Source organism: Passer domesticus, chromosome 2, assembly GCF_036417665.1.
Source record: "Passer domesticus isolate bPasDom1 chromosome 2, bPasDom1.hap1, whole genome shotgun sequence".
Taxonomy (NCBI): domain Eukaryota; kingdom Metazoa; phylum Chordata; class Aves; order Passeriformes; family Passeridae; genus Passer; species Passer domesticus.
Window position 1 is genome coordinate 111,631,950 of NC_087475.1, and position 14,529 is coordinate 111,646,478.

A 14,529-nucleotide genomic window follows, 5' to 3' on the forward strand; every position below is an offset into this window, starting at 1 on the left:
CGCTTCCCACTGAAGCCTGACTTCCTTCATGTCCAGGGTTTGGACTCTGATACAACTTGCAGCCATCCCACTCTTGGAAATGGCAGAAAAAGCAAACAGTGTTTGCCCAGGAATGGGTGTCTGTGCAGAAACTGCCTGCAGCCAGCCCCGTTGCTCTGGGAATTCAGGGTGGAATCAAGGCAGTGACTGTTTTTTATGTCAGCTGCCACAGAACTAGTGACCTACGGTGAGAATGGAAACCCTCTGGAGTCTTTCTGACAGAAATATCAGACATGCCATTGCAATCAGATTCCTCTTTGGATGGTTACTGGCCTTCCCAAATGCCCAGTTTGTGATGGAGTACTTGTACTTCTGTGGAGAATGATTTCATTCTATCAAGCAAGATTCAGTCCATCCAAGTAATACTATTGCCTCACACTGGAAGGGACTGAGCTGGAAAGGGCTGTTGGTCTAATCAGCCATGATACAGAGCAGGAGAGAACACTTCTGAGTCAATAGAGGGCATTATGTGAAAGCTTCTGTTTCCAGAGTCACACCATGGGGCTGATGGGCCGCTTCAAGAGCACATAAACACTTACTGATCTCCCATCAGACAGATGGGATTTGGTGGCATACAGGGGAGCTGTTTGTGGGCACAGCTGCCCAGCTGCCCTGGTGGCAGTGAGGTTTATCTGTGCTTCCAGGGAGATGGTAACCAGAAAGTCAGAGGCAGCCACACAGGGCTCTCCTGTTTTAGCTCTGTTTGGTGTTTTCTTTCCATCAGGTGTGGTGTACAGCCAGTACATTGGTTTGATGAAAGCAAATTCTGCTGTGACCTGTTGAGTTAACCTGTCTATAAAACAGGAGGAGACAGCTGATGACCTGAAATCCAGGCAAAGCTGATGCAGCCATGGCATTCAGCTGTCCCAAGATGTGAGGACAGGCTGCTACCTGAAAGGATGTATGTGAGAGGTTTCATCTGAGGAGCTCAGACACTGCTGGCCATGTTCATTTCTATCCAGACATTTTGTAATGCAAATTAAGGTTGTAAAGGAAAAATCATCTGTATTTAAGTTTTGGCTGACAGAAGAACTTAGTAAAAATTCAGTCTGGATTGGGAAGGACAGGAACAATGCATAGGAACAACATTTTTTCATTATTAGATTTATTAGTTTATAATAAGTGTTACCTGGCAAGAAGCAATTTACAAGCATCGGTAAGGGTTCAATTGCTTTCTTAAATATCCCCCAAAGCCCTAAACAAAAAAACCCAAACAACTCAATCCCATAAAGGATATAAGTGTTATAAAGTTTTAAGGATGCCCTAAGCATTTAAAGGGCTGAATATTCAAAAGTAAGGCCCTAAGGTAAATTAGTAAGATTTTTGTTAATTACAGAAAAATCACAGGAAGAATATCCATCACACTTTGACTTTTGCTCATGACTTCATTACTCTTCACTCTTTGCTCCCCATATTATCCAAATCAGGCTTTCTCCATACTAGTCCTGGGAAGATTATTCCCAAAGAGGGAAGGGTTGTATCTGCAAAGAACACTGGCACTTTGAAGGGAGGGGAGCATAGGGGGATTGTGAGAGTGTGTATGTGTTTGTGAGCATGTGGAGTTGAGATTTACACCTGTCTTCAGGAGATCCTCAGCCAGAGGATCAGCATTTTCCTAGGTCCTGCTCACCATAGACAGACAGTTTGGCCCAAATTCTGGAAAAGGAAACAGCGTTGCAATGCCCTATCAACCCCTTGAAGATATTACATGGAAATATGAGACAGAATATCTCTGGTTTTATTAAAGAATTTTCAGCAAGGCTCAGATGTTGATGAAGCAAAAGTAGAGCTGTAGCAGAAGAGGTTGGTAGCTGCAAGGCAGTGAAGTAATAAATGGAGAGAGGAAAGGCCACAAAAGAAGCAAGGTAATGAGGTGATGTTTAAAAAAAGACTGCATATGGCACTCGATGCCACGGTTTAGTTGAGGTATTCGGGCATGGGTTGGACTGGATGATCTTTAAGGTCTCTTCCAATCTAGTCATTCTGTGAATTCTGTGGGTAAAGTTGAGAGAAAGAACTAGCTGTGTGGCTGGGGAAATGGGACTGAGGACATGGCAGAGGCCTGGGAGATGCCGGTGAAACGAGTCACACTGCACAGTGACAGGAAAAGCAGAGAGAAGTGAGACATCAGGGAGGTGTAACAGAGACATGGGCTTCTCTTCTCTTACATAAATTTGGAGCTGAAAGACTGTCAGAGCAAAAAGATACCTGTTTCTGAGACAAATCTAAGTGAATGTCAGGGCCAGGAAGCAGTTAGTTGTTTATATGTACTTTTTTCTTCCCAAACCTACCAAAAAGCTGCTTTCAATTAAAAACATAAAGCTTTGCATGGCTCTGTAATACATAGGTGGTGGCCTCCTCTTAAAGGAACGCATCCACCACTGTCCTACTGCAATGCTAAATATGCCTGAAATCCTCTCATAGTGGTTAATCTCTAACTTGGATCTTGCTACTGATACACTCCTGTGACAAAGGTCATATTTCCAATGATAAAAGTAAAGAAAGGAAGGTAGTAACATGGTGCCAGCGATGCAGTTGAGTTTTATTTTACAACTTAGGGCTGATTCTAGCTAACAGGCTGCTTCTAGTCAAAACAGAACAGGAATGCTCCCTCTGCTCTTCAGGGGGAGTGTTAAGATTGATTATCTCAATGTGTTCTAGCTGCCTGTGGATACATAACCTTTCTGAATGTTTGCTTGTGATGGAGACTGTTTGCTGTGTTTTGCAGGTACTTCTGAACTTTCAGCTTCATCCCGCTCTCTCCTTGCCTCTGATTTCTCTCCCATTTTCTTATGAGACTTGCTTTTTCTCAAATGCAATTTTTCTCTTTCTCGTCTCTCTTTTGCACCTTCAGGTTGCTAAAAGGCAAGAGAAAAAATAGCAGGGAATTAAAAGAGACTCCTGCAAGAACAACAACAACAAAAAGGCTCATTATTTTGTTCCACTAAATAACAAAATTTTCCAGTAACTTCCTCACCAAGATCAGCTTTACCATGATGGGCTCAAATTCCAGGCCCAAGCCAGTCACCCTAAAGCTCAGCAAGAAGCAACACACATGCTTTGATTTTACTCTGTATATGATAGAAGGGTCACAGGCTCAGTGGACTTGAAGAGGAGAGCAGGCAGAAGGGAGAAAGAGAGGGTCTCTGAGATTTCAGCCCCAGCTCCATGTTTCTATCCTTTATGTGATCTATCTTTATATCCCTGAAGACTTCGCAGTGCTAGCTGCAAAGACCTCACTGAAAACAAGGTCTGAAGGGTTCTCAAAGATATTTATATGAGAAAAACAATATACAGGGAAGGAGATTACCTTTCCCACACTGTTCACCTGTCTGATCATAGTGTTTTGAATTGCACCCACAGAGCTCTGAATGCAAAAAAATGCTCCATTTGAAGACACAGGTTTAAGCCCAAATTTCCTTTCAGATCTCTGATCTATTGCTCAGTTATTTGAGATTCACAAGTCCTTCACATCTCCCAAACTACAATTGTGACTGAGAGAATGACAACAATCTGGTCTTCTTGAAAAACAGATTAAAATACAGCTCAACACATCCCACTGCTGATTACAGAAGGGCACTGGTATCCATGCTTTTAACTGGAACTGAAGCCATAATTAATACATTGTGCTCATCACTATATCTAATCATACATCAACTACACACTCTCAGACTTTCTAGCCACAGGCATTTTTGAGAAATTATAAATTATAAACCAGACAACCACTAGTGAATGCTGGCACATGAGGCACTGTAAATTTCCAAATGAAAGCAATTGAATAATTCCTGAAGAGGAAAAAGAAGATTAGGGAATGCACTTGAAATTTTGACCATGGTGTAACAGTGTTGTCATCATCATAATTCTGCATATTCTTAGACAATTGGTCATGCAAGGACTATAATTATGGGACTGATCATGTAATTATGCTGCTTATTGAAAAGAAATTTCCCCCCTCTTTTGCTGTGCAAAGAGAGTTGAAAAATTACTTTTCTGTACAAACTGTCAGTGTCAAGAACCTGGAACAAAAAAAGATACTTCCTTATGTGGTTATTTGATGCTAATGTCAGGTGTTATTCAAGCACAGCTTTTTGAACAGAGTGACAATTTGATGGGGTTTTTCTGATACTTAAAAGTGAGTTAGGATTTATTACCCTTTCTTCCATTCCATGATACAGCAGATATGATGTATCATAATAAAAATCTATTAAAGTCTAGAGAAAAAGTTGTTATTGGCTATTTCATCAACACACACCAGACAAAATGCTCATGGCTGTGAACAGAATGATGGGGAGAAGGATGAAATGGGCAGAGAATCCCCTGAATGCCCTTTCAGTGCAAATATGTTCTGCTACTTATAGCAATAGCTGCTGCTGCAGCTGTGTGGTGACACTGCAGAAAGCAGATGGATGCAGTCCTGAGGGGTAAATGAGAAGCCTGCAGTGTCTGGCAGTATTACAGACAACTCCACATAGGTTAAGTCAGGTCAGCAGCAGTGAAAAAGTGAGCTGGGTCTTGCAGAAGAAGTGAAGCAAACCTGGGTTTTTATTGTCATGTTCTGTGGCCACAGCCATAGAAACCTCTGAAAACATTGCCACATGAGCCAGTGTGGTGTTTCATTTTGAGGATCAACATTTCTGAATAATGTTGGACAGTAACACCACATCAAGAATCCTCACACTAATTGCACAGCTTTAACCTGGTTTGTGCTACTTGTAGTAATTTGAGACCACATAATATGAGAAATTCCAATTGGAGTTTATTTCTGCACTTTCCCCCAGCAAAGTCACAGCAATTACACAAAGGATGAAGCTGGCTTGGTTGGTTGGACTTTTATTCTTCTGTAGTGATCTTATTACCTACCAGAGAAACTGAGCGTTTGCTTTTGAGATGCAATTGCTTTTCAAAGGACTCTGCAAATTCCTGAATGGAGTTTGATCTTGTCTCTGGACATGAGCTGTCTGCTGAAGGCGTTCTGCTTGCCTTCCTGTGGCAGTGACATTTGACATCTTGGTCTTCCTGAAATTCCTTGGAGCCCCTGAGGTGGCCTGAAGATGAGCCTTTGGCAGAAGCGTGAAGTCGTGTTGTATGGAGGGATGAAAGCTTGGCCTGAAACACAACAGGTCTTTGTTTACTGTTGAGTAGCAAAGTAGAACACACAAGGCAGATTTTTTTTCTGCCACAGACACTCTCCCAAACAGTGGTGCAAAGTGAAAGACTCTCCCCAGAATTCTGTATCTTTCTTTTTAAGTGTAGGAGAATCACACTCCCGAGAACTTGCTTTCTGGAGGCAGCAAGGGCAGAATTTCCTGTTATTTCTGGGTTTAAGGATATAAGTTTTGGCACACAATGGAACATTTCAAATTTAAAGTGTGCTGGGTCCTCTTAGTGTTCACTGATACAAAAAGAACTGAGACTCTTCATAACCTCAAAAACTCAGGCTTCACACCTGGCTGCAGTTTCTAGGCAGGACTCTCAAAAAGTATTACCCAGCCTTTTGTGGCCAGATGAGTCAGGTAAGGGGTTTGACCCACCAGTGCTCCAGGTCTTATCAGCTGTTTGAGTTTAGATCGTGACAGCAACCATTTCTCATCCAGTTCTGTCAAGTTTTCAGCACAGTATACATGCAGACAAGCTGCTTTATTTGCCAGCTTTGAATTTTCTGCTGGTTTTTGGGGCACATTTGTCTTGAACTAATGAAGAAGCACTTTCAGGGTACTGAGGGACACATCCCTACCAAAGAAATAGTAGGAAACAGACTTCTGCAATTACATTTGCAGGACTGAAGTCAGAATGAGTAGATAGTTGTTTAGTTTCTGTGTGATTCAATTTTCCAAGGCCTGGCATGCAGATAAAAGCTATTGATCTGCATCAGCTGTGTTTAATTGAATGTCTGCAAAGCAGATTAAATTATACAGAACTGCTGTGTCCTGTGGAGTCATGAATTGGTGATTTTAGGAAGGGACAGACTTGTAGAAGAGAGGCATGAGAAGGACACCACAGCTGGGGATACCCCAAACCCTGCCAACTCTCGGTGATTTTCAGGATGAGTAGCTGAACACAGGTAAGATGCTGAAGGTGAAAGTTGTGAGAGACAGGAGGTACTGAAAATTACACCCCTGCAAGTGTCAGATTAAAGCACTCCAAGCACCCAGCTGCTGGCATATATTTTTGAATGTCTATATGTTTTGGACATTATGAGGAATTTCTTCACAGAAGGGATGACTAGATATTGGAATAGACTGCCCAAGGAGGTGGTGGAGTCACTGTCCCTGGAGGTGTTTAAGGAAAGGCAGAACATGGCACTCAGTGCTATGGTCTAGGTGACATGGTGGTGGATTGGTCAAAAGTTAGAGTCAATGATTTCAAGGGTCTTTTCCAACCCAATTGATTCTGTGACTTTGTTTTGTATAAGCCTGGTGCTAAGCCTTCAGCTACTAAGTAACTCTAAGAAGTTCTGCTGGCTTTAAGGGAGCTGTGATTGTTTATAACAAAGGAAGGCTTATTCCACCAGTCCTGCAGTGCTTTCTAAGAAAATCCAGTAGAAAACCCTGCACTCAATGCAGGGTTTGTGGTGTGTGTATTGGTTGTTTTGTTATTTTAACAAACAGGGGAAACTAAAACAACTGGGTATAGTGTTCACATGAATCTACAAAGCTTGGACTGCAAGGGATCTGAAATATGCCCAGCACACAACCTCATTCACTCTGAATGACATATTCCTGCTACTCCAAACATACTGGCACAACAGGGACCAATGCAGCCTTTCTCTGAATAGAGAGGCTGTGCATTCATATGGCTGCAGCTACATCACATTAGGCTTGATGAGAGATGCTCAAAATAACAAATCCTGCACCTGACAGAAGTACCTAATATTTGAAGAGTGTTTGCAAAATACATGGTACTGGTTCCATTTTTTTTTCCCCAGGCATAAGCTTACTATGTCCAGTATTATGGACTGCCTCTGAGAGTAGTGTTAATGATTTCTGCCATATTACTTTTACTTTGGTTTCAAACCAGTCAATACAGCTGCAAGTTCTGTAAGGTCATATTGTATTGTTACTTTAGAAAGCATCAAAGCAATCGCATTGTGCTCGAGGGACAGGGGCACACGTGACATGCCAGGCTCAACAAGCTCAATGTCTTCTCTGACATTTCAATGGCATCAACATATGGTCTTTCCTGGAAATAAAAACTATCTCATGGTAAAAAATCACTGGTATCTGTTCCTAGAGGTTTTGGGAAAAAAAACCCAAACCAAACACAGGACAGCTGAAATGGGGGATTGTATTCTATCAGTCTTGTTTCACAAAGACTGTAAATGTTTTCTTTTACTAAGACACTATTTTTTAGTTTCCCTTCACAGACAGAATTACAGTTAAGCCCTTAACAAAAAAGACTGCAGTTTACCTGCTGATATGGCAGCAATGGTCCAAAAAGGGACAAGCTTTCCTCTGAAATGCCCATCTGCCTCAGTGGGCTAAGGGTAAAGATACATCCACAGGTCTATGCAATCATATTACTGTGACTGTGCTTTCCCTCACAGTGCCTGTGCATGATACTTTAAATTCTCCACTATCAAAATGGGGATTTTTTGCCAGTGCTGGGAAAGCCAGAAGCACCAAGGGATGTCAGGGATTGTTTCTTATTCCCATTAGTACTCCTTTTTTTCTGTGTTGGGTAAAGTCCACTCATGTTCAGTCTATCTATTTACAAAACAGCTAATCTTATGCTAATTGCCAATCTCAAACACACAAAAGGTACACAAACAAAAATACTTCACACAACAAAAATTGTTGTAAGTATAATTTGCCTTATCACTTTCACAGTTTCTGTTGTAGACAAGTTAATTGTTTACATCTTTTGGGCTTGATCTGAGAGCTTGCACAGCTGTCAGTAAGAACATTAATCTTCAGCGTGTCAGCACAAGTGTTCATTGTTTGCTGGAGTTTACACAATGACCCGAGTATTTTAGGGATATTTTGGAACATCTGACATTCAGATGCTCTCCCATGGCTTCATTTCCTTCCAAGAAGCTTACAGACAAGCATATATTTCTTAAAAATGTCTTGGTCTGGCCTCCAATTGGTCTATAATAACAATATTGTAGTAGATGTTCAGTTTAAGTTTAGTTTAAATTAAATGTCAGTAACTTCAACAGCAGTCATTTGTTCTGCTGCCACTCCTAGCAATTTTCTCCTGTGAGCAACAACATGTATTTGAAGGTGGATTCATGTATAGGGCTGTAAACTTCTTATTAGTTCTCCTTTGTCTCCAATCTTTTCCTTACAACAAAGTGTCTGGGAGGTAAGATGTGTTCTGAACCTAAACGATGTAGGGTGACTAGAATGTGACAAGGAAAGTCATAGCTGGAGGCTTCAGAAAGGGTACCACAGTTAATTTGTCTAAAGTTTGCCAGGGGAACAAGTTAAATAAAGGAGATGGAAACAGCTGATTTAATTATCCCCAGGCAGTTTTTACATTCAGTGTTGGCCCACAGCAACATACAGAACTCCGAGCTTTCCAGGACAGTGGAGTTACATGTTGTTTTAGCCTGACAGATTGGAGTTACATGTTTTAGCCTGACTTGCAAGTGACGAGTGTAGGATGAAAATAATTTTGTGTTCCCCTCTACAAAGTGTGAATGACAATAGCAAAAGCATTTTGCAAAGCTCATCTCAGTGGTGTTTGTGAGGTATACAAAGATACTGGGAAAAAAATAATGAAAACTGCTGTTAGTTTGGGAGTTACTCTTCAAAGCTTTATCCATACTTAGGATGGGGGCTGTACCATGGTAGGGTACCATAGGAGTTAATTTTTGTGTTTGAGGTGGAAGCAGTGGCTTGAATGTCTCACTATAGCACAGGAAAACCTACAAAGACCAATACAGCAGTTTGGAGCTGAAAGTGATTTTCCAGCAGCACCACCTTTTGTGCTGCCTTGAGAGCATTTACTTTGCAGCATCGAAAGGCTCATGGTGATGAAGCAGTTCCCATGGGCAGGACTGCTCTGCTGCTGGTGCCCTGAATACCAACCTTGGTATGAGACCAAGTGAGCTGGCAGTGCTCTTTTGGCAGCACCATTGTACCTGCACAAGGAGCTTTTCCCAACAGCTGTGTCAGAACTTGCTGACTTGATTTTAGACAGTGGAATTATCTCAATTTTCAGTGTTGAGACAGAAGAAAGGGTACACTGTGACCTGCTGCGGAGCTATTAGCTCTCAGAAGAGATGCACTCTAATCTCAGTTATTATTCCTCCTGATAATCAGCACTGTGCAGATAAAATTAAGACAATATTTAAATAACAGTACCAGTGTTTTGAATCTTACAACAGTTATAATTTGCAGTAATGAATCTTACAGTAGTTATAATTCGAAGTAACTGTGCAAAAAACACACACCCAGAAGCAATAGCTCTCAAGTTACTGCTCTCACCAAGGAGATGCTCTTTCTGGAGGTATTTACAGGGCATCAGCAGTGCCCATTTGTTTAACTTCTGGCTTTGGTTAGACAGCACACACTACTGCTCTTTACTACCAGCTACTCAACTTCCAAATCAAGAGTTCATTTCAAAATGTATCCGCAAATTATAAAATCCCCAGACAAATATTCCTGTCTCATTCCTCCAGTCAACATCTGGCACTGAGAAAAAAGGCAGTTAAAACTTACATCTTCTATATGAAACTAGGGGAGCAAGACAATTTTGTTTGAAGCATTAATGTAAAGGTCAGATATAATTAAGTATACACAGTATCTTTAGTTTGTTAAACAGTAACATCAAAAAGCCATAGTCTTCCTGTCAGCTAACTTAATCTAAATTCTAGGTATGGATTCAGGAATGCAAGTATAGCAAAGTATTTGAATAGCTATTAGCTAACTATTTAAATAGCTTTTGAACAAACAGAATATAAGGACATGCTAATACAGACACAAATATACAAGGTGTGTTCAGCACCTTGCTGAATGGAAAGAGATTTAAAGTGCATTCTCATACTCCAGTTTCTCTTGAGGCCTAAAGAAATCACATATGCATGGATCTCTGAGTGACAAAACTAAAATACAGTAAAATTAATTATCCTCCTTCCCCTCCCATTCATAAATGTTATGTATTCAGCATTTTGATGGAATACAGCAGCAAAACTCTAGCTCAGAGTCTGTCCTGCAGTCTGTGGCTGAGGTAAAACATAAGAGTAAATAACAAATGTGGCTGATCAGACCAGAAGTTATGAATGAAGGTTATCTCTCCAGCCTGCCCATGAATTCAAAGAGGGAGGAAGTGGTTTTGGAACTCGATGGTTTTTCTTAGCCAATTTTTTTTAAATGAAAAATCCCACAGCTTAGAACCTGACAGCTGCAGTGGAGAACTTGCAAGGTGGAAACATGGAATGGCACAAAAAAAAAAGTTTGGAAAAGATTAGCTGCTCGTCCCCAGTATATTAGCATTTGCTTCATTGCAGCCATAATGATCTAAGGATATAAATAAAAACTGGTTTGTAAGGAAACATAGTATCTTTGTTAAGACAACTGATGTAATTGGAAAAAAAGGAGACACGTTTGGACCGCCTAAGTGTTCTTTTAAAAGCTGAAATGAAAGCAACAATCTTTGAATGAAGAGAAGATTATCAACAGTTTTCAGTTTAATCTAATTTTGATAATCACTTAGACAGTTGGGAGCAGCCTTCTGCACATGAACCTGCCCTTTCCTGACTGTTTTATTTTAAGAATAAAGAATGTACTTCTACCTTAAAATCTTACTTCACAGTTTAGTAAGCTTTATTAGGTGTTGTATCATTGTTTTCAGAGTCAGATGTTTTAAAACAGGAGGGACTGCATCCTCTAGCTTAAAATAGAAAATACACTTACCTGAAAACAGGTAAGTCTCAAGGAGTAAGGGGTAAAACTTCCTGGAGACAATATAGTTGCATAATTTTTAAAACATATGGAATTGTACAGTTTTTCCCATGAGAACAGACTTGTTACAGGCAGTCATTATGTATGCAGGTGCAAAATGTTTTGATGTCTACCAGGTTGTGCTGAGCAGCCAGAACAACACTGTAATACATAGTTAGGCAGCTATTACACACTTCTCCTTACATTTCTGGTCCTATCATCACTTTTCTTGGAGTTCGCCAGTTTTCTGTATTCCAAGACCCCAGAGGCTTGACCCTGTCAGACAGCTAAGCTCAAAAAGCAACTAGCAGCTGCCAGCAGGAACTGAATTTACTTGGCAAGGTGTCCCATTCTCCCCATACACCCCTGGGGCCGTGCCACTGGGGATGGAACTCATATTTATACATACACTACCTGCACACACAGAGAAAGCTGCACACAGCTCTTACCGGTAGGGATGCCCTCCTTTCACTCCAGAGCTGTGGCTGACGTTTCTTGTGGCCTCTGCCTTCTTTCTCCTCATCGATCAAGTTGTGGCCCCAGAAGCTGCTCATCCATTTTGCAAAGAAAATATCATCATCCTCATCATATTCCATGTACAGATGCCCCAAACTTGGGGGGGAGGTGTGGTTTCTCCCAGCCAGACAAGGCAAAGCAAGGTCAAATTCCACCACCAAGCCAGTAGCTTCTCACTGTTCTGCCAACAAGAGGAAGCAGACACACAGTTTCAACCACCCTTTCTGCACTCCCTCCCCAAAACCTGTCCCACTGCAGCCCCAGGCACTGTCTAAACATTAAGTCAGCCCTTTCTCATCTCTTTTCAACCAGGTTTCCTTTAACCTTTCCATTGCAGCGATGTCCAATATGACACTGCCGCGGGGGGTGGGTGGCAGGGCTGTGGCTGCTCCCTGTGTTGCTGCTGAGTGCTCCAGCTGTCAATACCAATGCAGAATTGCCCACAGTTACATGCCTGCAGGGGGCAGACCCAAAGCAGGCTTGTGATTTTTGAGAAGCAGAATTGACATATTGATGTTGGTCAGAAACTGGCACAGCTGCTTGCAGAGCCCTCGCTGGCTCTGTGAGAGGGAGCACAAATGGCCCACTCTTCCCCTGCTGCTCTCTCTCTCCTGACTTGTGTTGCCTATGCTCTTCCTTTAGTATCCCAGAAATGTCATCTGCCTAGGTAGAAACCCTTCCTAAAGCAACTGCTCATTCATTTTTGGGTTATGACAGGCAGCGCAATCTTGCAGCTTCTGCTTTTCACCTGAGTAATTTCATCTGCTGTATCAGGGGTAGGGGAAGCCCTGCCTCACTTGAATGCACTCAGGGTAAGAATGTGCTGTTTCTTCCTCACCAGCCCAGGGTGTAAACCATCCAGCCCTTGCCTATACCACAAACAGGGCCAGGAAATGAATTCTGGCCCTCAGACCAAGTGTCCAAACTGACCACATGCACCCTACATGGTGTCTGTGCTGAGGGTCTCCTCGGGGCTCTGCACTGCAATTACTGCACTGTGGCTGTAATGCTTTGCTGTCATTTTTGTGTCTCCTGTATTTCAAAATCTCTGACATAACACAAAAACCGTTGTGGCTCACAAAACTGTTGTCAGCATGGTATGAAACTGGAAGATGTGTTAGGTGGTTTGGGCCTGGCAGAGGACAGTGAGGGCTCTGAGGCTGTAGAGCCTGTTGGGATGGTGCTGGAGGGCTGCATGGGAGGAAGAACCCAAACTGAACTTCTCACTGGAAGCAAACCTTGGTGTGTGCTGGTGTTCTTCTGGTGCCCAGGCATTGCTGTGGAGATGCTGGTTAGTCATGGACAGAAATATGCCAAAAAGCTTGCTGGTAATTTGGCATTACAGAGAACCAGTGGTCCAGCATTAAACCTTTTCCTCAACCTGTTTAGAACTGTTTAGAAGATCTGTTTTGTAGCTACAACTCCAGTTTGACTCATGGGGGTATGAGTGTGAGGTGTAAGTCTCTGTAAGGGAGCTTGGGGACACAACCATGCCTGCAGCAGCCCGGACAGGAGCAAGAGGAATACCTGCAAAACAGAGCAGTAAGAAGACACCTGAAGCAATGAAAAGGATGTGTAGGCTGATTTTCTAGGTAGGGGAGGACACTCCTGGCCACATTCAAACAGCCAGAATTTGACTTACATCCTGGAGGCCACGAATCTGTACAGGCAAGGCACATCTGAAGGCCTGCAGGAAACATGATGTGGGTGGAATTGGGGCTGTCCCAGCAGGAAGCTATTGACCTGATACATATTTTCTATTGTGAGGTGACAGGGAGAACAGGGAAAAGGTTGTCCCAGTTTTGTCCAAATATTCTTACATAAGTAGTAATAATCCATCAATTAAAGGACATTTCTCAAGTTGTTTACTACCAGGCATGCAGATACACTGACTCAGAGTGCAGCAGGGCAAATTTTAGTTGGGACCCTGAGATGTTTGCTTTGCAGTCTTACTTTTGATTTTATTTGCAGCCCTTTTTTCTTCTGTGCAATATCTTCTAACATTTCCCTCCTACCTAAAATGAAATTTTCAGGCATGAGATGACTGGGGCTGATTGTAAAAGTGTATCAAAAATGATTTCTGTTTATCTTCAGCTGAGTGCTCCATGGAAATAAGTGGAGACAGGAACATAAGCTTCCTCTGCCTACAGGTAAGGATTTTAACTAGGCATAGACAAACACATGAACAAAATTCTAGTATTACATATTAAATTATTTTTATGACAGATTCAATTAATAACTGGGAAGAAAACAGTTTTAATTTATAACAAGGAGTGCTCCAAAACTTTTAAGTACAAAGTCCCAGAAGGTCTGAATCAGCCACATTAGCTGAAACTTCACAGAATTAGAGAACCAAGGTAAAGCTGGAAGAGGCCACAGTGGATCATCTGGTCCAACCTCCCGCTCCAGCAGGGTCATCCCAGAGCACAGGGTTGTACCCAGACAGGTCTGGAATATCTCTAGTGAGGGAGACTCCACAGCTTCTCTGGACAGCCTGTTCCAGTGCTTGGTCGCCGGCACAGAAAAGAATTTCTTCCTCATGTTCATGTGGAACTTCTGCCCGTTGCCTCTTGTCCCATTGCCTGGCACCACCGAGAAGTTCCTTTATCCATCTTCTTGGTATTCCCTCTTTAGGTACTTGTAGACATTGATGAGGGCCCCTCTCAGCCGTCTCTTCTCAAGGCCGAACAGGCCCAGCTCCCTCAGCCTTTCCTCTTCAGAGCCCCTTCATCCCCTCCGCTGCCCCGTCCCGGACCCGCTCCAGGAGCTGCACGTCCCTCTCGTGCTGAGGAGCCCACAGATGGACGCAGCGCTCCAGACGCGGAGCGCACTTCTCGTGTGAGCGGCTCAGAACTCCTTCCGCACGGATCGCTCCAGCCCCGAGGCCATTCCAGAGCTGTTTGCCGGGCAGGATCCCGATCCCGGCCCCGAGCCCGAGCCCGATCCCGGTCCCGATCCCGATCCCGGTCCCGGCCCCTCCCGGGCTCCCCCACAGGGGCTGCGGGCGCCCCTCCGCGCCGGCAGGGGGCGCTGCGGGCGGGCGGAAGCGGCGGCGCGCCCGCGCCCTCCCGGCGCGCCCCGCGTGTCC

General features: G+C 43.0%; 1 protein-coding gene and 1 long non-coding RNA gene across 2 annotated transcripts; one reads left to right on the forward strand and one right to left on the reverse strand.

Moving 5' to 3' along the window:
* Positions 1-1,172: 1,172 nt before the first annotated feature.
* On the reverse strand, positions 1,173-14,410 carry LNP1 (leukemia NUP98 fusion partner 1). The gene is made up of 5 exons (XM_064410771.1): positions 13,084-14,410; positions 12,680-12,968; positions 11,375-11,622; positions 4,900-5,145; positions 1,173-2,897 (listed from the first exon to the last, which is right to left on the reverse strand). Exons 3-5 carry the CDS (start codon positions 11,519-11,521, stop codon positions 2,697-2,699), a joined length of 594 nt encoding a protein of 197 aa, XP_064266841.1. The 5' UTR covers positions 11,522-11,622; positions 12,680-12,968; positions 13,084-14,410; the 3' UTR covers positions 1,173-2,696.
* LOC135294870 (uncharacterized) lies at positions 5,980-13,858 on the forward strand. Its single transcript, XR_010356872.1, has 3 exons — positions 5,980-6,100; positions 13,536-13,591; positions 13,668-13,858. It is a non-coding gene; the product is annotated as an uncharacterized LOC135294870 (long non-coding RNA).
* Positions 14,411-14,529: the final 119 nt, after the last annotated feature.

Excerpts from the sequence above, each read along its gene's own strand:
- LNP1 (XM_064410771.1), bottom strand. The coding sequence starts at position 11,521 with ATGGAATATGATGAGGATGATGATATTTTCTTTGCAAAATGGATGAGC. Across the intron at positions 5,146-11,374 it reads AAAGGAGGGCATCCCTACCG|GCCAAGCTTTCATCCCTCCA; the intron begins GTAAGAGCTGTG and ends GTTGTGTTTCAG. Across the intron at positions 2,898-4,899 it reads GCAAACGCTCAGTTTCTCTG|CAACCTGAAGGTGCAAAAGA; the intron begins GTAGGTAATAAG and ends CTTGCCTTTTAG.